Source organism: Antennarius striatus, chromosome 1 (genome assembly GCF_040054535.1).
Source record: "Antennarius striatus isolate MH-2024 chromosome 1, ASM4005453v1, whole genome shotgun sequence".
NCBI lineage: Eukaryota > Metazoa > Chordata > Actinopteri > Lophiiformes > Antennariidae > Antennarius > Antennarius striatus.
In genome coordinates this window covers 2370081-2393242 of record NC_090776.1, presented here as the reverse complement: position 1 = coordinate 2393242, position 23162 = coordinate 2370081, and the positions used below count along the sequence as shown (strand labels likewise).

At 43.7% G+C, this 23162-nt stretch overlaps 3 protein-coding genes across 3 annotated transcripts; 2 read left to right on the top strand and 1 right to left on the bottom strand.

Annotated features, from left to right (window-relative positions):
* Window positions 1-109: 109 nt before the first annotated feature.
* On the bottom strand, window positions 110-8862 carry LOC137592308 (protein NLRC3-like). Its single transcript, XM_068310388.1, has 13 exons — window positions 8087-8862; window positions 7898-8014; window positions 7607-7723; window positions 7311-7427; window positions 7020-7136; window positions 6724-6840; window positions 6004-6088; window positions 4991-5216; window positions 2935-4723; window positions 2679-2852; window positions 2295-2468; window positions 2169-2215; window positions 110-2011 (listed from the first exon to the last, which is right to left on the bottom strand). The coding sequence occupies exons 1-13, from the start codon at window positions 8110-8112 to the stop codon at window positions 1431-1433; spliced, it is 3687 nt and encodes a 1228-aa protein (XP_068166489.1). The 5' UTR covers window positions 8113-8862; the 3' UTR covers window positions 110-1430.
* Window positions 8863-9000: 138 nt separating this feature from the next.
* On the top strand, window positions 9001-13027 carry atp6v0d1 (ATPase H+ transporting V0 subunit d1). Its single transcript, XM_068310516.1, has 8 exons — window positions 9001-9210; window positions 10458-10629; window positions 10727-10905; window positions 11131-11210; window positions 11458-11535; window positions 11648-11824; window positions 12007-12084; window positions 12198-13027. Exons 1-8 carry the CDS (start codon window positions 9084-9086, stop codon window positions 12357-12359), a joined length of 1053 nt encoding a protein of 350 aa, XP_068166617.1. The 5' UTR covers window positions 9001-9083; the 3' UTR covers window positions 12360-13027.
* A 118-nt stretch (window positions 13028-13145) lies between these two features.
* Window positions 13146-18927, top strand: foxr1 (forkhead box R1). The gene is made up of 8 exons (XM_068310614.1): window positions 13146-13799; window positions 13970-14062; window positions 14221-14465; window positions 14550-14606; window positions 15018-15145; window positions 15220-15452; window positions 16599-18125; window positions 18199-18927. Exons 1-7 carry the CDS (start codon window positions 13376-13378, stop codon window positions 16733-16735), a joined length of 1317 nt encoding a protein of 438 aa, XP_068166715.1. The 5' UTR covers window positions 13146-13375; the 3' UTR covers window positions 16736-18125; window positions 18199-18927.
* Window positions 18928-23162: the final 4235 nt, after the last annotated feature.

The window sequence follows — 23162 nt, the reverse complement described above, 5'->3', positions numbered from 1 at the left end:
GGGCAAATTAATTAACTTGTCAGCTGTTAGTGAATTTTTTGGCATTAACAGCGACAAAGTGATGTTTCACTAACTTTATAGGAAAAACAATCATCTGTGCTCTTTGGACACCAACTTTTAATGCTTCAACAAATCATGACATTGATTACAACCAATGTGAGCGTTGTCTGTATTGTAGGCACAACGCAAAATACATTTTAGTTGCCGTTTGAGTCCACCAAGGTTACAAGAGATTGAGCCTCAGAATGAAAACAGAAACGCTTATTTACCCTGCAGTGTCGTGACTAATGACTGACACGTCAGTCTTCTCGGAAACCTGAGCTTACATTCTTATGTCTGCTTCTAGGCATTAATCATCATTAGGAATCCCCCGTTCTCCTATAGCAGATTCTTGAATAATTGAATTTTCCTTCTTGATTGAGCGCTGATGGTGTTTTTCTCCTCTTCAGTTTTGGTTCTGAGAGAAACTACCAGGAAACTTCTGAGTTGGTTTCAAAGGCAAACATTTAGTGAACAATGATCGCTTGTGCAGTCGGGAAACGGAGCTGAAGAAGACAGCCTCAGTACATCCATAGGAACAGGACGTTTTGCCATGTAAGGCATGAGACAGACCACATCATCTCTTGTTAAAGACAACGAAACACCCAGTTTCACACCTCCTTCAGTTTTACATAATGAATGTGATTCTTTAAGTTGTATCACACAATTCACAACATATTGATTATTGAATGAATGAATGAATGAATGAATGAATGAATGAATGAATGAATGAATGAATGAAATTTATTTTGGTTGTTCATATCTCACATTAAACAAACCCAACGTATTTCCATTGTATTAATAGTAACCAAAAAAGGACTGAGCTGAAGCAAATTGCTTATATAAGCAATATTATTATATATATAATTATGTTTGTTCTAATCATACTAAGAGTAATGAAGGATAGAAACAAATTAAACGTAGACAATTATGATTATTCTAACACCGTTTTTCTGTCTAGGCAGTAGAAAAATTTCTAGAAAAATCATCATTGAGGTGACAAAGTGTTGTTTTTTTTAAAATTCCATTGCAGTAACTAGTATAAAAATATCGAGGTATTCCATTACAAATAAAATTCCTGTGTTCAAAAGAGATTATTATTAATATTGGCAGAATCAATGAGCTTTCTGTTTTAGCAATGCAGTTTGATTGCATTTAACTGGTTAATACTTTTACAAGCAAAAATGAAAGCTATGAATAGCCGTTACATTGCACTAAGCTAACATGACAAGTTGCACTTCGGTCAACATCTATATAAATTGCCAGAATTAAGGCAAACAATTTCAAGCAGTTATTGACACTTATTTTAGGTTTTTTTGGGGGGAGGGGTACACAGATTATTGATAACTTCCAAACTGGTTAAAAATTTGGCTAAATCCCACAAGTTACGTTCATTCTTCCATCTGTGCCAGGTAAATTGAAGACTGTAACATTTGAGAGTCGGTCGCTAACTCACTCGATCTTCCAAAACCAAAAGCCGCGTAGAGAGGTGCAGTGAACGTGGAGTGGAAGGTGTGAAGATGTATTCGTTTAATGGATGAGACTTCGGAGGGTAGAAAATAGAAAGACACGGTGCCCAAAGACCAGTCCAGATACACTCCGATCCTACCAGAGCTACAGCGCTGGGGTGGAGTAATGTCCACGGGTGTGTTGTTGTGCCAGGCGGTGTAACCCTGAGGAGTGCAGATCACACTCCAGGATTGATCGTTCCATCCAAAGCATGCGTCGTAGCCATGTCCACTCCTCTTGATGTCTCTGTATGCCACTCCTATGCTAACCCTTCCTCGCCAATATACCTCCCAGTAACTATGGCCAGTTAGACCATCATGACAGAGCAGCTGTTGCCATTCATCAAATCTGTCTGGGTGATCAGGATAGGGTTGCTTCTCCCTGGCCACCACACATTTGTTGTCAGGAAACAGGAGGAGGTTTCTGTGAACGGTGTTTGGATCCAGTGAAAGCTGACAAAAGTCTATTGGAGGAAACAGGAGTCAACGTAAGAAGCAAATCGCAAACTTTTAAAGATAATATTTACCCAAATGTGAAACTAGTTATTCACATAGGACAGACAGTTTCACAAAGATTATTCAATAACAAGACTATCTAAAGGCTAGAAGTGCTTAACATACACTTGAGGGGTGATGGTTTCAGTCGGCATTTCCCACAATTGTCAAACCTATGGAGGAAATACTACAATTAATGAATGAATATATTTCAGATAGAATAGATCTGAATAATTAAATAAGGTCTTGTACTTTAAAGTTTCCAGTTTCCACTGTGGATCATCCAGTCCTGCGGACAGCATCTTCACTCCAGAGTCTCCTGGATGATTGAAACTCAGGTCCAGTTCTCTCAAATACGATGGGTTGGATTTGAGAGAAAAAGCCAGACAACTACAACCTTTTTCTGTGATCTGACACCCTGACAGCCTGTAAACATACACACAAATCTAGTTTATTCATGAATAATTGTCCAATTTAGAGATATTTCACCTGTATTATATGTGTTGGTTGGTGGCAGGAGACCGGAGAACCCATGGAAATTCTCACAGAAAAGCTTTCTGGTAGACTTGATCCCACGACCTCGTTACAGCAGGGCTGACAATTGCATCACAGTGCCCGTAATGGTTTAGTACTGACCTAAGTATCTCCAGTCTGCAATGTGGACTCTTGAGTCCAGCAGCGAGCAGCATTGCTCCACTATCATGAAGATTATTGTGACTCAGGTCCAGTTTTCTGAGGCAGGAGTTCTCTGATTTCATAACAGGGATCAGAGCGTGACAGCTTTTTGATGAGAGACCACAGCCGTCCATCCTGAAAAAATGATTTGACATTTTTTGACATAAAAATGATCATATGGAAGACGCTGCATCCTTGAATTAATCTGTATACTCACAGAGATGTTGTGGATGCTTTGATCACTGGCAGCAGATGCAGAAGTCCTTCTTCTGGGGCTGAGAATTTCTTCAGGTCAAACTCATCCAGACTTTCTTGCGATGACAATAAGATAAAGACGAGCGCTGACCATTGAGAGGAGGAGATTTCAGAGACGTTTCCTGACCGCAAGTACTGTTGGACCTCCTCCACCAGAGAATTGTCATTCAGCTCATTCAAACAATGCAATAAATTGATGCTTCTCTCCTGACAAGGATTTTCATTGAGTTTCCTCTTGATGTACTGTACAATCATATGTCTGGCCTGTGATGCGTCTTCTGTCTTCTTAAGCAGGCCCTTTAGAAGAATCTGATTGGTCTGCAATGAAAGACCTAAGAGAAACCGGAGAAACAAGTCCAGGTGTCCATTTGGACTCTGTGACGCCATGTCTACTGCCATTTCGAAGAGGTGGTTTAAGTGATGTTTGTGCTGCAGGGGCACAAGTCGTACTGAGGTGTAGCGCTTCCTTTTCAGTGTGTTGATACCGGTGTTGACAAATGTCAAGAAGACATAGAGAGCAGCAAGAAACCCTTGGATGCTTCGATGCACAAAGCAAAACACCTTCTCCTGGTGCATACCATGTTCATCTTTTATGATCTCTGTGAGTAATCCTGAGTTGACTGCAGCAGCTTGTACGTCTACCCTATACTCTCGGAGGTCTGATTCATAGAACATCAGGTTTCCTTTCTCCAACTGCTCAAAAGCCAGTTTTCCCAGAGAAAGGACGGTCGTCTTAGTCTCTGTGGTCCAGACTTCGTCGGTCACCACACTTCTATGATACTTTACATTTCTTAGTTTGGTCTGAACCAATAGGAAGTGGATGTACATCTCAGTTAAGGTCTTGGGAACCTCTCTTGTGTCTTTGGATTCCAACACGTACTCCAGAACTACAGCGCTGATCCAACAGAAGACTGGGATGTGGCACATGCTGTGAAGGGTTCGTGAAGTCTTGATGTGGCTTATGATTCTGTTTGCCATCTCTTCATCTCTGATGCTCTTCCTGAAGTACTCCTCCTTCTGGGGGTCACTGAACCCTCTCAACTCTGTCACCATGTCAATGCATTCAGGAGGGATCTGACTGGCTGCTGCAGGTCTTGAGGTTATCCAAAGGTGTGCGGAGGGAAGCAGTTTCCCCCTGACCAGGTTTGTCAGCAGCACTTCAACTGAAGCAGGCTCTGTAACATCAGTCAGGATCTCGTAGTTGTGGAAGTCCAAATGAAGTGAGCACTCATCCAAGCCATCAAAGATGAACACAACTCGGTATTGCTCAAACTTGCAGATACCTGCTTCTTTGGTTTCGTTGAAAAAATAATGAATAAGTTCCACCAAGCTGTATTTCTTTTGCTTCATCAAACTGAGTTCTCGGAAACTCAAAGGAAAGATGAATTGTATATCGTGGTTGGGTTCGGACTCTGCCCAGTCCAGGATATACTTCTGGGTAAGAGCTGTTTTCCCAATTCCAGCCACTCCCTTTGTCACCAGAGTTCTCACGGGTTCTCCGTCTGTTAATGGTTTAAATATATCCGCTAATCCGATTGTTGCTTCTGAACTTTGATGTTGTGCTGCTTCGTTTTGTGGAACCTCGTGCTGATCGTTGACCTTGCTGCTGTCTCCCTGCGTGATGTAGAGCTCGATGTAGATGTCATTTAGAAGCGTTGGATTTCCTGCCTTGGCAATCCCTTCAAATAAATGTCGAAACTTCCTCTTCAGGTTGAATTTCAGTTTGTGTTGGCAAGCTGCAGTAAGTGATTCTGAGAAACCAACATATTATATCAGCAGATGTAAGAATGTGACAAGAACTTTTAAGGAATGTATTAATGTTTTGCACAACATAGATGCATGTTAGTTATCTTTCATCTAAACTGTGCTTTATAAAAACTAGTCTTTTGGGCATTTTAATCCCATATAAGAGTGTCGAATCTTGAGTAAGGTATTCAGATATCAGGTTTATGAATGTTCAGATCAAGAGTCTAATTCCTCTTCAACAGATAGCTTCATGATTCTAGAATGAAACTTACGCTTCTGCAAAATGTCAGCCAGTTGCTCCTGATTCATTTTCCTGAGGAAGTTCAGCGTGATCCCCATCAATGAATCTCTGTTGCTGCTTCTCAGGTCATCATTGGAACCCATGACTTCATCGTCTCCTGTCTGCTTGTCTGAACACTCTGGGTTTTGTGCACCTAGAAACTTCTTCACCCTCTTCAGCTCATCCTTGACAAATGTTATGATGTTGTCCTCGAGCAGCTAGAACAGTATATATCCCATCATTATCATATCAGCCAAATTGTGCCTGCACTCTATGGCCTCAAATGATTATTTAAGTAAAATTCTAAATCTGTATTTAGAAGTAATGGCCATTACGCCTGTGACCTTATCTGATGTACAGACACTTAAGACACTGAAACGTAACTTGCCCATCTGCTGTTGTTGAAAGATATCTTTCAAGAGTTAGTAGAGACTTAAAAAAAAGCTAAGGGTAGAAAGTACTTTGGACCTTTCGGACTTTAAGGCTGTAACAAATTTAAATTATTTTAGTTATTTTAAATGAGAAAATTGATTTGAATTGTGGGTTGAATTGAGTTCCAAGCTCAGTCATGGAATGGATTAAACTCATATCTCAAAGTTACTACTGTGTTGGAATTTATTCAGTTGGCTAAGGCCCAACCCCAAATTAATGATAATTCCTCTTTCTGTTTATTTGATTTATAGATACTCAGATTTTTACAAACAATCCCACGGTAAATGTGGTTGCATGTTGATTTAGTGTCGACAGTGTTTCTAAGGCCTGCATGTGACAACGAAGAAAAACAACCTTTTATTATTGTGCCAAGAAAGACACTTGAAAAACACATGCCTGTCATTACCGCAGTGTGTCAGAAAACAGGTTGAATCTGCATCACACTTTTAGATAGTGTCACGGAAAAACAAATCTATACATTATGTAGATGTACACATAGAAATCTCAACATGTATTTTCACAAATACACTGACTGATTCAGCATGTAACAATATGAAGTAAAAAGTTACGTACTGTGAATGTGGAATCCAGGCTTGTAACATGGCTCACGAGCGATGGATTACTGACGACTTTGGACGTCTTCCATTGAGCCAAATGTCTAAATTAGAAAAGAATATTTAAATTCACAAAGTGTGAGTTGTGAAAAAAGCACACAGAATAACTCTCCACTTTCTTTCATACATTGGCTTATTGGAAATGCTTCCAATCCTTTGTGTCACTGGGTTCAAGCATAGACTAGTTCCTCTTCACGGACACATATCTGGATCTAAGTGAGTCTGGTTCGTCCCAGGTGAGCACAAATAGTTAATGAATTAATATGAACCACTTCCACATAAAAGATTATTGAAGGTTCTTTGAATGACTGGACACAAATAAAACTGGTGGAACAATAGCACCGCATTGAACTGATTCAATACAAACTCTTAAAATGATTGTTAATAACCAGTCAAAGGACTGGAAACCACCAACTTTCCTGTTCTTCCCCTTGTGGTTTCTACTTCCACGATGTTACGAGAAGTGACAAAAGCCATTAACACTCGTCACACTACGTCCCAGTTTTTAAAAATGTATTTCCTCAAGTCAAATGTGTTGTCCTGGACTGTTTTAGATTATGCCGTTAAGGTGTTGAAGGAGGTCTTGTGGTCACGTGGAATGGTTTGTTGCCACTCACAGGGATGGATGTTTGTCGTCCTCTCTCATCCCTAGTTTCATTCCTCATTGATAAATTCTTACCTTTGACTGTCGGAGATGCCACCATCCTTGAAGTCTATCGGTTGCAGTATGGACCCGCTGCTCTTCATGGACACACCACCGGGTACAGGTGACACTGATATCTCTTGTCTCGCTAGACTGAAGCACAAACCACGATAGATTTTAGACTTTAGCTCTTAGATAGAGAACCTGCAGTCGGAGATGATCTTATCTCTCGGTTCCACTCGGCTGTCATTTTTCTAAGACTTGGTGACCTCAGAGAAGGACACCTTGTTCTCTCTCACCTCCAGTTTCATTCCCCATTGTTAAATTCTTACCTTTGACTGTGAAAGATGTCGCCATCCTTGAAGTCTATCGGTTGCAGTATGGACCCGCTGCTCTTCTTGGACACACCACCGGGTACAGGTGACACTGGTCTCTCCTGCCTCGCCGGACTGCAGCGGGACCAACAATAGACTTTAGACTGAGCTCTTAGAGAACCTTCTGTCGGAGACAATTTTACCTCTCAGTTCTGGTTAGTTATCATTTTACTCAGATTTTATGAACTGGGAGAAAGACACCCTGTCCTCTCTCAACCCTAGCTTCATCCTTCACCGTAAAATTCTTACTTTTGACTGTCGGAGATGCTGCCATCCTTGAAGTCTATCGGTTGCAGTATGGACCCACTGCTCTTCATGGACACACCACCGGGTACGGGTGACACTGATCTCTCTTGTCTCGCTAGACTGAAGCACAAACAACGATAGATTTTAGACTTTAATTTGTAGATAGAGAACCTGCAGTCGGAGACGATCTTATCTCTCGGTTCCAGTCGGCTGTCATTTTTGTAAGACTTGGTGACCTCAGAGAAGGACACCTTGTTCTCTCTCACCTCCAGTTTCATTCCCCATTGTTAAATTCTTACCTTTGACTGTGAAAGATGTCGCCATCCTTGAAGTCTATCGGTTGCAGTATGGACCCGCTGATCTTCTTGGACACACCACCGGGTACAGGTGACACTGGTCTCTCCTGCCTCGCCGGACTGCAGCGGGACCAACAATAGACTTTAGACTGAGCTCTTAGAGAACCTTCAGTCAGAGACAATTTTACCTCTCAGTTCTGGTTATTTATAATTTTTCTAAGACTTTGTAAACTTGGAAAAGGACACCTTGTTCTCTCTCACCTCCAGTTTCATTCCCCATTGTTAAATTCTTACCTTTGACTGTGAAAGATGTCGCCATCCTTGAAGTCTATCGGTTGCAGTATGGACCCGCTGCTCTTCTTGGACACACCACCGGGTACAGGTGACACTGGTCTCTCCTGCCTCGCCGGACTGCAGCGGGACCAACAATAGATTTTACACCCAGCTTTTAGACAGAGAACCTTCAGTCGGAGACAATCTTACCTCTCAGTTCTGGTTCCTGCTATCATTCTTCTCAGGCTATGTGACCTTGGAGAAAGACACCCGGTCCTCTGTCATCTCAGACAAATTCATCTTGGTACGATCACCTCCAGGTCAACAACCTGTTCCAGTGTGTTACAGTAATAGCTCCATCCGAAGACATTTTATCTGATCAACCTTACTAGTGGAGTGTCTCACTTGTCAGTTTAATAAAAATCATTAGTTAGTAAGACTTATTACCTGACTAATACAAATCCAGATCGAGGTCAAACCAAAAGTAGGAAAGTATGGAACCGTTTCACATTTCCTTGTCTGAGTGTGTGTGTGTGTGTGTCCACTTTATACAGAGAGCATTCTTCTATATTTGGATCTAATCTGCTAAACCAGTTCAACCCGTTTCAGAGAGAAGATCAACTTTGTTAATTCGCTTAAAGGGGAAATGACTCTTCAGTCTATACATGACTGTTTTTTGTGTCAGATACAGGATATATTTGTGCAGGCCCCTGAAACACACAACACACAAGGGGCCTGCGTGCATGCAGTTAAGGTGAGAGAATGAACAACCTCCACAATTCAGTTTTATCAGTCATTTTATGAGGACCTTGTTTTATTTTATTTTTTATTTTACCTACACCAACCTACAGTCACCTGATGCATTTCATTCTTTGACCTGGTTTGTTTAATGACACTTGCTTTGGGTTTTTTTTTTTTTTTTAATTAAAAAAAATAATTGTATTTCTTTATTTAATTTTTGAACTTTTCATGTGAAGTTGTTCACGTCGACCCTGGACATGTTAACATGTGTCTACATTTAATTCGAACATCCATAATTATTATATTTACACGCAGATAAGTAAACACAGCGGGGTAACAAACAGGTCCTCTCCGCCCGGCAGCTGACTGGTCAGCTGACGGTCACGTGTCTCGGTCACCTGACGCCAACCCTCTCCAGCTTTGACAGCTAGCTTCTCCGCGGCGGACGCTGTGACGGTCGGACAGGATGCCTTTCTCCGAGTTGTATTTTAACGTGGACAACGGCTACCTGGAGGGGCTGGTCCGGGGCTTCAAGGCGGGGATCCTGTCCCAGGCGGACTACCTGAACCTGGTCCAGTGCGAGACCCTGGAAGGTGAGCGCCGACATGCTAACAGGCTAACAGAGAGATTGGGGCCAGTTAGCTAGCCAGCTAGCTACCGGAGCTAGCTTGACTCAAGACTACAAGCTAACATCAGGCTGTTTTTCCATATTTTTTGCTGTTTAATGTAAACGTAGGTCTGGTGAAGCACACATCGACGAGCTGCTCATCTGACGACTAAATATTATCTGTTTATTTTATTTGAGTTGGCTAACGGTACCATCTGGAACTACACCTAGCTAACACGATGCTAACATTAGCTAATATTAGCTGAAATAATAAACCGGGGCTCTAATCTGCGGCTCGTTGGGCTTTTAGAGGACGTGAAATAAATAAAATAAAATGTGACGGATATGTTTACGTTCATTATATTTATGGGAAATTAATGTTTTGTGGCTTTTTTTTTTGGGGTGTAAAACGGATAAAATAAGCACTTCCTGTTTCCAGATGTAGCCTTTAAAAGGTCAGAACTGTCAGTTCGGTCGAGTGTAAAATTGTTTTTTCTACTATTAAAAGTTATTATTATTATTAATTTATTAATTTAAATTTCTCTTTGGAAGAACAACAAAGAGAAATACTGAGTCACATGACTGGTAATTTATTCAGTAGTTGTTCGGTGTGAATCTAATCTTGATTATCAGGAAGTGATACTTCTAAAAAAGGAAATAGTATTATAAAATAATTTAATCCCAAATAAAAAATATTAAATTTAATCCCAGACTGAGATCTTGAGTGGTGGTTTTTTTTTTTGCAGTAGATTAATTTCTGTGAGTTCTATAAATGTAGATCACCAGATCCAGAATAGTTCCAGACCAGATGAAGTGTTTTTCATTTACAGGTCTTGGTGGCATTTTGTCAGTATTTTAGGCGTAAATCCAGTGTGAATTGCAAAATTCTTTATAATGTATATAGTTCTGCTTCTTTACTTTCCTATTATTTATCTTATTTGCTGAGTGTTTATTCTTCTATCTCTTTTACTTATCCAACAATGCTTATGCTGCCATAATCATGTAAATTTCCCCTCTGTGGCATTAATAAAGAAGTATATTCTCCGTATGGTTAAGAGCAACAGTTTTGGGACTGAGTCAATTCCACAATGGTGCAGAAACTTAAAAAATAGCAGCGCATAATGATGATTCCAAATCCCACCAAGCTGTCATGGATTGTTCCTGTGGCCAAAGCCTCATCAGAAACCGTACGTATCTGTGAGTCATTTCTCCTGCTTGACTTTTCCCCTGCAGATCTGAAGCTCCACCTGCAGAGCACAGATTATGGGAGCTTCCTGGCAAACGAAGCGTCTCCTCTCACCGTTTCCGTCATCGACGACAAGCTGAAGGAGAAGATGGTGGTGGAGTTCCGCCACATGAGGAACCAATCCTACGAGCCTCTGGCCAGCTTCATGGACTTCATCACGTAAGTGAGAAGCCGTCGCGTCGAAATGTGTCCTGTTAGTGTTAAAACTGACCCGTTGTCATGACGACTGTCTCTTTTTTTAACCCTCTGATTGTAGGTACAGCTACATGATTGACAACGTCATCCTGCTGATCACGGGGACGCTCCACCAGCGCGCCATCTCTGAGCTAGTGCCAAAGTGTCACCCGTTGGGCAGCTTTGAGCAGATGGAGGCGGTCAACATCGCCCAGACGCCCGCCGAGCTGTACAATGCCATCCTGGTGGACACGCCCCTCGGTGAGTAAAGCCACGATGAGCTGCTATTTAAAACTGTTCCAAAATAAAAGTCCAGTCATCAGCTGCTCACACGGAAAGTCAGGGGAAGTGTCTACGAGTAGATCCGCTTCTGCGTCCGCCCATCAGACTGTGGACAGTTACATCATGACTGAAGGGGGGGTCATTTCCCTGGATGACCAGAGGGTGGCGCCAGATCTCAAACATGACTCTCTCGTCTCCTTTCAGCTGCTTTTTTCCAGGACTGCATTTCTGAACAGGACTTGGACGAGATGAACATCGAAATCATTCGTAACACACTTTACAAGGTAAAACTTTTTAATAGTAGTTTTATAGTTTAATAGTGAGAAGTAATAAAGAGAAGTAATAAAGAATATGATCATGAGTTTACAGAATAAAAGACCGAGAAAAGAGAGATGAGATCGAATTATTAATGAAAAAGTAGACATTAAAATAAATGTGATTTATTTAAATTGGAATCACATTTTGTTTTTTATTAATTTGCCAATTTGTGAATTATTTTCTGATTATACGTTTTGCACCACTTCCTGTCAGGCTTACCTGGAGGCTTTCTACAAGTTCTGCTCCAACCTGGGGGGAACCACGGCTGACACCATGTGTCCTATTCTGGAGGTGAGGGTTCACGGAGAATACACACACACACACACACACACACACACACACACACACACACACACACACGCTAGGTTAAAGCATCCCCTAACCTCTGACCTCTCTGCCACAGTTTGAGGCTGACAGGAGAGCCTTCATCATCACCATCAACTCCTTCGGCACAGAGCTGTCCAAGGAGGACCGGGCCAAGCTCTTCCCCCACTGTGGCAAACTTTACCCAGAAGGCCTTGCTCAGCTGGCGCGGGCAGACGACTACGAGCAGGTCAAGGCCGTCGCTGACTTCTACCCTGTAAGTTCAGGAGCTGCTGGGACAGATGCCTCTGGATGGTGTATTTTTAGTCTCGCGTAGGCGTCGTTCACGTTGAATCGTTTAAAACCAGCCAATCCGATTGGCTCGCGCTCGTCTGTTGATCTTTTCACGAAATGTTTTTTCTTTTTTAAAACGTCGCCGCCGTCTCGTCGCCTCCTCAGGAGTACAAGCTGCTGTTCGAAGGCGCCGGCAGCAACCCGGGCGACAAAACGCTGGAGGACCGATTCTTCGAGCACGAGGTGACGTACGATCAGACGTAGCGACTCCTCGATCAGCTGCTGAGCTTCAGCATGAACTTTTGTTTTAAATGTTTTGTCTGATAGTTCGATCTTAAAATACATCGTTTCTGCAGGTGAAGCTAAACAAACTGGCCTTCCTCAACCAGTTCCACTTCAGTGTTTTCTACGCCTACGTGAAGCTGAAGGAGCAGGAGTGCAGGAACATCGTCTGGATCGCCGAGTGCATCGCCCAGCGGCACCGCGCCAAGATCGACAACTACATCCCCATCTTTTGAGCATCCACCCTCTTCCTCCCCATTTCCTCCTCCTTCCTGCCATCATTTCATCCAATCGCAATCGTTTCCCATCTCACCTCGGTGTTAAACATTCTGATGGTTCGATGCTAAATTGGCGTAAATCTGATCCGGTTCTGTTTGTTGTTGCTAACGATCACTTTAGGTAGTCCGAACCTGAAGTCACGCGTCTCACCCGACGGGTGAGCGGCGCCTGAGTCACCCGGCTCTCCTGCTATTTGACTTTCAAACACTTCCCTTCGATTGTCTAAACTTTCTGGCGCTCCGTCTCGGGACACGCCCGTCCACCTGAAGCGGGACGAGAGTGTGTGTTTAACAAACGGTCTGATCATGTGACCTCAGGACTTCATCCAGTCAAGTACAAGAGATATAAAAACATTCCTCTCAGCAGGTTCTGTGCGACCCGTATTTATTTGTTCTAGTGCTGTTGTGTCTGCATGTCTTCTCCGTGATTGGTTGAAACTGGAACACCTGGACAGAAGCTTCCGGTTCTCCTCCTGATCGTGTGCGGAACCGACCCGATGTTTAAAGAATACAGAGATATAGAAATATTTAAAGATGATTAACTTTCGTTTTTCATGCTGTAAAAATGATTTATTGTTGTTTTGATCCGTTTCTTGTTGATTGTGTGTTGTAAATGTGAAAGAAATTAAACGGGACTTCCAACGCAAAGGTTTCAATTTGTCAGATTCTATATCTACTTTTACAAACTGAAAAACAGTGGGTAGAAATAAAAACACGCAATGATCTGGAATCATTAAAACAACAAAAACACTTCAAAAGTTGAAAGACTACGCATCTCGCTTCCTATCCAATCATAGTTCTCCCCTGTCGTCATGTGACTTTGTTCATGCGTTTTAACTTTTGCTGCCGCTGTTAAATACTTTTGTAACATGTAATCTGATTGGATGATGTAAAATCTCTCCAAGATTTGTCAAATGTCACAAAAACGAGAGATCTTCTTCCTCTTAAAATGAAAGAAACGTGAAGAGAACAGGATGTCAGACGTTCCCTGCAACACTGAGACCTGGATGAAGAAAATCTGCAAAATAATCGCAATTCACGGAATTTTTAAGAACAAAAATAGAAGCATCTGGAAATCAATAAATCCCAGTTTCACAGCTGTGACAATTCAGATTTCTTATCTGGACATTCAGAGACTTCAGCTGCGACAGGATTCAACACAGCTTGAACTCAATCAACGTTTGATTGGATCCTCTCAGGCTGTTGAGCTGCAGCTGCTTCATCGTAGACGTTCTGCAGGACGGAAACCTGCAGAAACCCGAACCCGTGGTTCCACCATGACTCTCCAGCTGAAAACCAAAGGCCGACTCTTCGACCTGCATTGTTCTGTAGGCCTGACCGACTGGGACATGGACAAGGAGCTGGGACTGGCAACAACCGCAGACCAGTTCCACCACGGTGACCGTTTTCCTTTTGTCTCACAAGTAACACGGAAAACTCAAAGAAGTTCTGTTCAGCGTCTCGCGTCACTTTCTGGATCAGCGGATTGGAGTTGGAATTGATTTAAAATCAGATTTTCACTTACTGTGTGTAATCGTCTGTCTGTGTTCGTCTATCGCTGAGGACAGAAGACAAACTGAACGATCAGTATGTGATCCAGAGGCCTTCAGCAAGAGCTTCGAGAAGAAAAGACGAGTTCATCTGGTACGACAAAATGTCAGGTGGGTCAAGAAAAAGTTCGCTTGTCTTTTCACTCTGACGCGGTTTGGAAGGTGGAGGACTATTTTTGGAGCATTAGCATTTTAGCATCTGAAACTGCAGAAGATGTGGACGTGTCTGAACACTATAATGATGGGTCGCTCCTTCTTTTGTGATCCAGACACGTTTGTGAAGCCCAACCTGTGGCTGTTGGTCAATCCCAACATCGCCTGTCCGATCCGGTACGAAGAAGACGCGTCAGACCTGCAGCCTGTCTCTGAACCGACTGACAAAACCCAAACACCTCTAGAGTACCCCACAGGGGACCCCAACCAGCTTCCAACCGAGCCCCAGATGTTGACCCCTCGTAAAGCACCCGAGCAGGGGGAGCTGCCGCAGCCTGGCCCCCCCTCCCCTGAGTTCATGGTACAGTATCCGCTTCACGGTGACCCACGAGTCCCTTGACGTTATTAAGTGAGTTATGTCACCTTCTTTGGCACGTAGAACAAGAATGACGACGTCTCCACCCGACCCACCAAGAGCAGACGTAAAGGAAGGACCACAGCGGCCAACCTGAGGAAACTGGACCAGGTTCTCAACTCGAACCCCTTTGAGCCTGTAAAAACCTTTTTATTTCAGTTGGAAACAGATGACATCATCTTCTTCTGTGGACCAATCAGCCACCGGTGACGGATGCCAAACACTCAATCAAATCGGTCTCCACCCACCCAGACGGACCAGTGGAAGTTGTGATTTAATAACTCAAGACCCCTTATTCAAGATTTAATCTCTGATTGTTTAGATTTCAGTCTGGATTAAGAACTAATAACTAATCTGGGTAGTGTTGTATGACCTCCTGGAGGAGGTGCAGGAGCTCAACGGTTGGGGTTCGGGAGATTGCCTAAGAAATGTGTTTCCTTAAAGTTTATGTGACTTTGTCTCGGTGGGAAGTTAAGTCGAGTACCGGCCTCCTTTCAGGACAGTGAGACCCTGATGCCAGGATGCTGGCCCCGACCGCCGGTGAACTACTGCATCCTCATCGCCCTGGCGCTCAATAGCAGCCACAACGGGAGCCTCAAAGTCCAGCAGATCTACCACTTCACCAGGTCAGGCTTGTTAAAACGCGACACGCCCGATCCTCAGCGGTGATGTCGCAGCGTTCCTTCCTGTTTTCTCCCAGAGAGAACTTCCCCTTCTTCCAAACGGCTCCAGAAGGCTGGAAGAACACCATCAGGCACAACCTGTGCTTCAACAATAGCTTCCGCAAAACCTGCAACCAGCTGTGCAGAGACGGGAAGAGGAAGTCGTGCTTTTGGCACCTGACCGCGGACGGCCAGCGCCGGCTCAAGGACGAGGTCCGAACGCTGTCGGGGGAAACCTACAAGCAGCTGGAGAGGAGCATGTCCCAACCGGGTGAGCCCGACGGAGTCCTATCAGTTCTCTAACCTTCAGCTGACGGGCGAACACCTTTTGCTGACGACTCCTTTCTTGTCGTTTCAGATGTAATACGGACTTTACTTCAAATGTGATCGAACCAAGTCATTGAGTCATAAAACTTTGCCTTTATTCACTCTGCAAGCTTTTGCTTCCTTTTCTTAACATTTCATTTATGTAAATAACTGGTCCAATAAGACTTCTTGATTTATTAAGATAAAATAAATATATTTTGTTTGTGCACAAACGAGTGAAGCGGTTCCATGTCTTCAATCAGGAGAAGGTGTGAATGAAATAAAGATGGTGGTCTGTGCTGGGAGAGTTTTTGGCGTTGAGGGGAACTGGGATCAAATCAGTGGATTACTCTGGTGGTGGTGGTGGCTGATGACTCTGTTGAGCTGCAACCCGGAACAAATCCTCTTCTGGGGGAATTAAATCGAAAGCAGGAACCGGAGGAAGAACAGACATTGTCGATAAGTTATCTATTATTTATAAATACTTAGACTGAAGTATAAAATCCAGCAGGTTTGGTTTTGGTCTCGCGGCGTAAATCGGTTTTTATTGCGGACTTAATCTCAGCGGGTGGACATTTGATTGAACTAGAAGGTGCTCTGGTGTGACTTCATTTGCCAACAGTCAAGTGACATCTGGTGATGAGGTTGGAAGGGATCAGATCTGCCTGATAGTCAAATCATTCTCAGGATCTGTTGAGCTCGAGGCGTGAAGTCACGGTTTATCCTGAACACATCGTCTGATGGGCTTCAGCCAGCGGAGGTGAGGACATCCATCTGTTCTATTCTTGACACGCATGACAGCGAAGCGTGTTCCGGTGTTTTGTAGCTGTGACAGAAATCTGAAGATGAAGACGAGCGGCCTCCCAGGACTCCTCCTCCTCCTCCTCATGCGGAATGAGTCTACAACGGAATCGGTGGTGAATCGAAGTTATTACTACTTTTCATCCCTTTACACCTGGGAACAGGCTCAAACACACTGCAGGAGGTGGGTTTGTCCTGTTTTAGACGTCAACAGATGTCAAAGAAAGTTGGGGCGTGAACAGCTGGAACTGTGACACACATGTGGAAATCTCTTGTCGTGGAATGAATGTTTTATCCTGTTTCCTGACAGACATCACACGGACCTGGCCATCATCCATACGCAGTCGGACCTGGACGAAATGCAAATGGATCAATATTGTGCGTGGACCGGACTCTACAAGAGCTCGAACCACCCCTCCAGCCCCTATTATTACTGGAGTTGGTTGACTACAGGCTACACCACCGCGACTACCTGGGCCAGCAGCGAGCCAGACCTCGATGATGAATGTGCTTACGTCTGTTACAGCGACATGAAGTGAGGAAGCTGCTTCAGGTCATCTGGACCCTCCTCTTCCTCCTCCTGTTAACATGAACACATGCTTCAAGTTTAGTTTAGGACGCAGCATAAGATCCATGACTAAACTTTCGACATGTCTTTCTAAATTCTGATTTTGTCTCGTGTTGTTTCTGACTTTGCGTTTTGTGTATTTGCATGTAGTCTGAGTTCCCTGGACAAACATCGTGGAGACGTGACTAAACTTTGACTGTAATATGAAGTGAAGGAAATATCCTCGCTCTAGTCCTAAAAGGACGCGGAATATTCAAGACTAATACAATTTTTTTTCATTTATTTCTTGTAATTTTATTGTCCTTTTAAAGGTATTACGGCGCCAGTTGTGATGCAAAATTCTTCCCGATGTGCATGATGTCGGATCAAACTATGGTCATCCTTGGGCCACAAGTGATGACATGGCATGATGCCCTTTCATACTGTAGGAAGATGTCTCTTAATCTGGCACATTTACTTGATTCCACACTGAGCACTACTGTCACCGCCATGGATTTTCCAGTCTGGACTGGATTGTTCAGAGGAGGTAAAAACAAAACACAACCTGTCATTATGAAAATGAATGAAATTAATGGATTGAATGTTAAATTTAATGTATGATTTTGGTTGACACCATTGTGTAATGAGAGGTGTTGTTGATTCTAGGGACAGGAATTTTACAAGCCAAATAGCTTCTACCCGTCAGCCCTTTTTTTTCCTGGATGTTGTTATTGATGTTGCAAATGTGATGCTGCCCTGAAGTTGTGGCAGATTTGGATACTGCAAAGTCCGCGCTCACCCGCGTTCAAACAAGGTATTGCTCTGAGCAAAGCATCTTGGGATTGGTTGAGAACAGAGAGAACACGCCGATGAATGTCTGGAGCGTCGGAGAAAGTCCACATGTGGCCCGGGGGCCGTAGTCTACCCATACCTGACTAACCTAGACTACATCTGTGTTGAACAGACCAGGATCCAGGGCAGCAGAATACTGCAGATGTTTGGGAATGGAGCGCCGGCGTCTCCTCCTACCGACACTGGGCATCACATGAGCCGAGTTCCAAAGGAGGCTGTGTCACCATATCCTCCATCAACAAGCAGATGAGCGCCAAAGAATGCTCCTCTGCGTTCCCCTTCGTCTGCTTCAGAGACAACCTGGTCCTGGTAAAGGAGAGGAAGCCCTGGGAGGAGGCGCTGATGCACTGCCGAAGAATCGGCTTGGAGCTGGTCAGCGTGGAACCTGGTGACCAATCACAGATGATGGCCGCGGTGATGCAGGCGGACACCGATTGGGTGGGTTCATACCTCTTCCGGTATTTGTCTTCCTACGTATATAAGCTGATTAGTTGCTGATTGGTCTCCTTAGGTCTGGACTGGCCTCCGTTTCCTGGCCAGTGATTGGCTGTGGGTAAACGGGGCGGAGATGCTGTACTCCGACCTCCCCCTCTGCCCACCCGACTGGCAGTTCTGTGGAGCCTTATCCAAAGAAAACATCAATTCTCTAGAGACGGCGCACTGTTCCCAGGCGCTCAACTTCCTGTGTTACAGCGCACAATGATGATGTCATTGACGATGGAGTGATGATACCGGTCCAATCAGAATCTGTTCTAATCTTCAGTTCCTCACAGCTCCTTCAGGGGGTGGACAACTGGGTGAAAAGCACTCAATCGAGTGGAAATACACTTTGACTTTCTACACACAAAAAATGTACCTGGTTTCTACAGATGCTCCACCCCTAAGAAAAAAATGTTCTCTTTCTTTTGTTTGGTCCAATCAGAAAGTTTCCTGTAACAAAGACTATAACAGTGTAGGATTTGCTCCTCCCCCAGGAAGGAGACGTGGTAGTTGCTCTTGTCTTATGATTAAATCATAAAACTTTATGCATTTATTCACTCTGTTCTTTTTTTTCAAAATATTATTGATGTCTTGTACACTGGTCCTAAAGAAATATATTTGCACAGATTGTTATCCTTTATAGTACCATCCCTGAATAAATATATTTTGCTTGTGCACAAACAAGTGAATCGGTTTCATGTCTTCAATCAGGAGAAACGTTTGAATGAAATAAAGATGGTGATCTGTGGTGGGGGAGTCTTTGACATTAAGGGGAATTGGGATCAAAAAACACGATGTCTGCTGGTTTTACATGTTGCAGTGAGAGAAGAGTTAGTCTTACATTATCGCCATGCCTACGAAAAAGATGCAAGATCAAAAGTTAATGAAGAAAAAGAGACAGATGTTACTGTGGACAGTACGGATGAAGACGCAGAAGAAGCCAAGAAAAAAAAACAGCAAAAATCCGAACATTTGTACCGCAATGGACGCAATTGTTGAAGAATGACTACCAGACTTTAACACTTTGATAAAAATAATATGTAATTCTACTCTTTTTTTTCTATTTACTTAAACAATTATGACATTGTTATTAATAAAATCATTAAAATGAACAGTTTTAGTTTTTATATTATATTACTGGCAAAAATCCTGCATACAGCTTCGACTTTATATTCTGTTATTTTGTGATGCATAAACGTCTTTTTGAAGCGCATCCCAGGGATGCACTACTTTCTTGAGGTAAAATGAACTCTGCTCTGATGTGATTTCATTTGCCAACAGTCAAATGGTGTTTGACAATGCGGTGGAAGGGATCAGATCTGCTTGCTAGTCAAATTATTCTCAGGATTTGTTGATCCCGAGGCGTCAGGTTTATCCTGAACACATCGTCTGAAGAGCTTCAGCGAGCGGAGGTGAGGACATTCATCCTCTAAAGATATCTCTTTATTCTTGTCACACACGACAGCAAAGCGTGTTCCGGTGTTTTGTACCTGTGACAGAAATCTGAAGATGAAGAGCGGCCTCTCAGGACTCTTCCTCCTCCTCCTCCTCCTCTTCATGCGGAATGAGTCGACACTGGAATCGGTGGTGAATCGAAATTATTACTACTTTTCATCCCTTTACACCTGGGAACAGGCTCAAACATTCTGCAGGAGGTGGGTTTGTCCTGTTTTAGACGTGAACAGATGTCGAGTGTATCTGGAAACTTTATCATTATAGATTTAAAGTTGTGCACGAACAGTCGGAAAAGAATAGCACCATCCTAGATTTGATCCCGCAACACAGTGACCCCAACCATCGAGTCGCACCCGGTACCGGGTTTGATTCTTTTTTTTATTACCGGTCTAAAGTGGTTTTATTTTGAAAAGTGACTGTAATGCAGAATGAGACACAGATGAATGCGTGCGCCTGTGCCTCTTGACAGGTCTCGGTTACGTAACAGGTTTACCTGCCGTTACCCCGAAATTAAACGCCCACAACTGCGGCAGTTCTCTGGATTAAGATCAAGGCAGATTATCCTGAGATCGCCCAAAAAGCAGTGAAAATCCTGCTTCCATCTCCAACTTCCTGTTTTTGTGAAGTGGGATTTTCTGCAGTGACCGTAAAGAAAACCAAACTACAGAGTTGACCGGACGTCCAGAACACTCTTCAGGTGTCATTGTCTCTCGTTACCCCAGGATGGGACCAACTCGTTGCAGGAAAACAAGCTAAGAGCTCCACTAATTCTCATTATTATTATTAGATTGACTTGTTCACCCCTTTATATAGAAATGATCAGACTTTTTTCCTACGGTGAATTCACTGATTATAAGTCACTAAATTTCAAAATAAACCTCGTTAGAGCGGAATAAATAATTTTGTTTACAAAGATGTTTATTAATTCATGAAGAAAATGTTGTTGGAAAACAAGAAATATTGTCTTACTTGAAACCGATCCGTGAATCGAAAAAGATTGGGGGCCGCAAAATCAAGATATTATATAATAAACGGATTTTTCTGCGTTGCCATGATGCTGTTGCTTCAACTGTGACAAACTGACAAATGTTTTTGTGGAAATCTTTCTCTCATCATGTAATAAATGTGTTTTATCCTGTTTCCTGACAGATATCACACGGACCTGGCCATCATCCATACACAGTCGGACCTGGACAAAATGAATATGGTTCACTATTGTGCGTGGACCGGACTCTACAAGAGACCCGCCCAGTCCACTAACACCGTGAATAACTGGACGTGGTCGTTTGCAGGCTACGCCTCCGTTAGTAGCTGGGCCGACAGCGAGCCAGACGTCAGTGATGAATGCGCTTTCGTCTGTTACACCAACATCAGGTGAGGAAGCTGCTTCAGGTCGACCGGACCCTCCTCTTCCTCCTCCTGCTAACATAACATTTTTGTATTTGCATGCAGTCGTCTGAGCTCCATGGACAAACGCATCGTAGACATGTGACTAGACTCGAAGTGAAGGAAATATTCTTGGCGTTCTCCAAACACAATATGGAATATTCAAGCATAACGCTTTTTAAAAAAAATTAATTTCTTTCTTGTTGTAATTTTCTCGTCCTTTTAAAGGTTCTACGGCACCAGTTGTGATGCAAAATTCTTCCCGATGTGCATGAACGGGAATGCAACTATGTTCTTCCTCGCGCAACAAGTGATGACGTGGCATGATGCCCTTAAATACTGCAGGAGTATATCTCTTGATCTGGCATATTTACCTGATTCCACACTGAGCACGACTGTCACCGCCATGGATTTTCCAGTTTGGACTGGATTGTTCAGAGGAGGTAAAAACGTTTGAAAAACTTTGTCTATTTTGTGACTTTTCTCTACGACTTCGATGAAATCAGTCGCCTATTACATCGCGCTTCAAAGCGGTGATGTGTTGGAATAGTCAGTGACAGTATGACAGTAGGTCAGAGCACTAGCTTTGATCTTTGACCTATGCAAGTAGGTCAGGGTAAAATTTTGAATTCAGGGGTGTAACGGGCTGTTGCAGTCTGTGACTGCATTGTTTCTATTTTTCTATATTTCTGTTAAACACTTCGCCCAAAAATGAAGCGAACTACAATGATCTAACCGAGGGGTGGGGCAATGTTTTTGATTGGTGGACCACATAGAGTCCTATGGCTGGTTGAGTTATGAAGCCCAAGGGGCCGCATGTGACCCGGGGGCCGTAGTCTACCCATACCTGACTAACCTAGACTACATCTGTGTTGAACAGACCAGGATCCAGGGCAGCAGAATGCTGCAGATGTTTGGGAATGGAGCGCCGGCGTCTCCTCCTACCGACACTGGGCATCACATGAGCCGAGTTCCAAAGGAGGCTGTGTCACCATATCCTCCATCAACAAGCAGATGAGCGCCAAAGAATGCTCCTCTGTGTTCCCCTTCGTCTGCTTCAGACACAACCTGGTCCTGGTAAAGGAGAGGAAGCCCTGGGAGGAGGCGCTGATGCACTGCCGAAGAATCGGCTTGGAGCTGGTCAGCGTGGAACCTGGTGACCAATCACAGATGATGGCCGCGGTGATGCAGGCGGACACCGATTGGGTGGGTTCATACCTCTTCCGGTATTTGTCTTCCTACGTATATAAGCTGATTAGTTGCTGATTGGTCTCCTTAGGTCTGGACTGGCCTCCGTTTCCTGGCCAGTGATTGGCTGTGGGTAAACGGGGCGGAGATGCTGTACTCCGACCTCCCCCTCTGCCCCCCCAAGTGGCAATATTGCGGAGCCTTATCCAAAGAAAACATCAATTCTCTGGAAACGGCGCACTGTTCACAAGCGCTCAACTTCCTGTGTCACAGCGCATGATGATGATGTCATCGACGTTGGAGTGATGATACCGGTCCAATCAGAATCCACCGGGCTTCTGTTCTAGTCTTCAGTGGAAATACATTTGACTTTTTACCCCCCCCCCCCTCCAAAATGTATGGTCCCATGTTATGTAAATTACACTTCCTGGTCGTCTATCACGAAAAACTTATCAGAGATCTTATCTGCAGACAGATGTTCCACCGTCAAAATAAAATGACGTCTTTTCTTCCTTTCATCACAGCTTTGTAGTTTTAATTAACAGAGACAGAATTAACCCCTAGAACCGGTTATAAATAGAACCCGACTGGTTCTGTGTGTCGCTGTGAACTTCTCACCCTGGAATTGGATGAAGTCATCGGCATGGAAACGGGGGGCACCTCAAAACCCATTCATAACTCAATATGAGCCTTTATGTCGGTGTCGCAATGGAAACAGATGAAAATGATTGTCGCTGGAAGCCACACTAGTCGACGCACGCACACACACACACACACACACACACACACACACACTCTCCTGTGTGACTGACATGTAACAGAGGTCCTCAGAGGAGCTGATGGGATTAGTCGTCCCGTCTTAGTCCTGAAACGTCTCAGACAAATGACGTTTTAATCCTGAAACCGGATGAATTCCAGCAGGTTTACAGACATCTGGGATCCATCAGGCGGAACGCCGATCCCAGA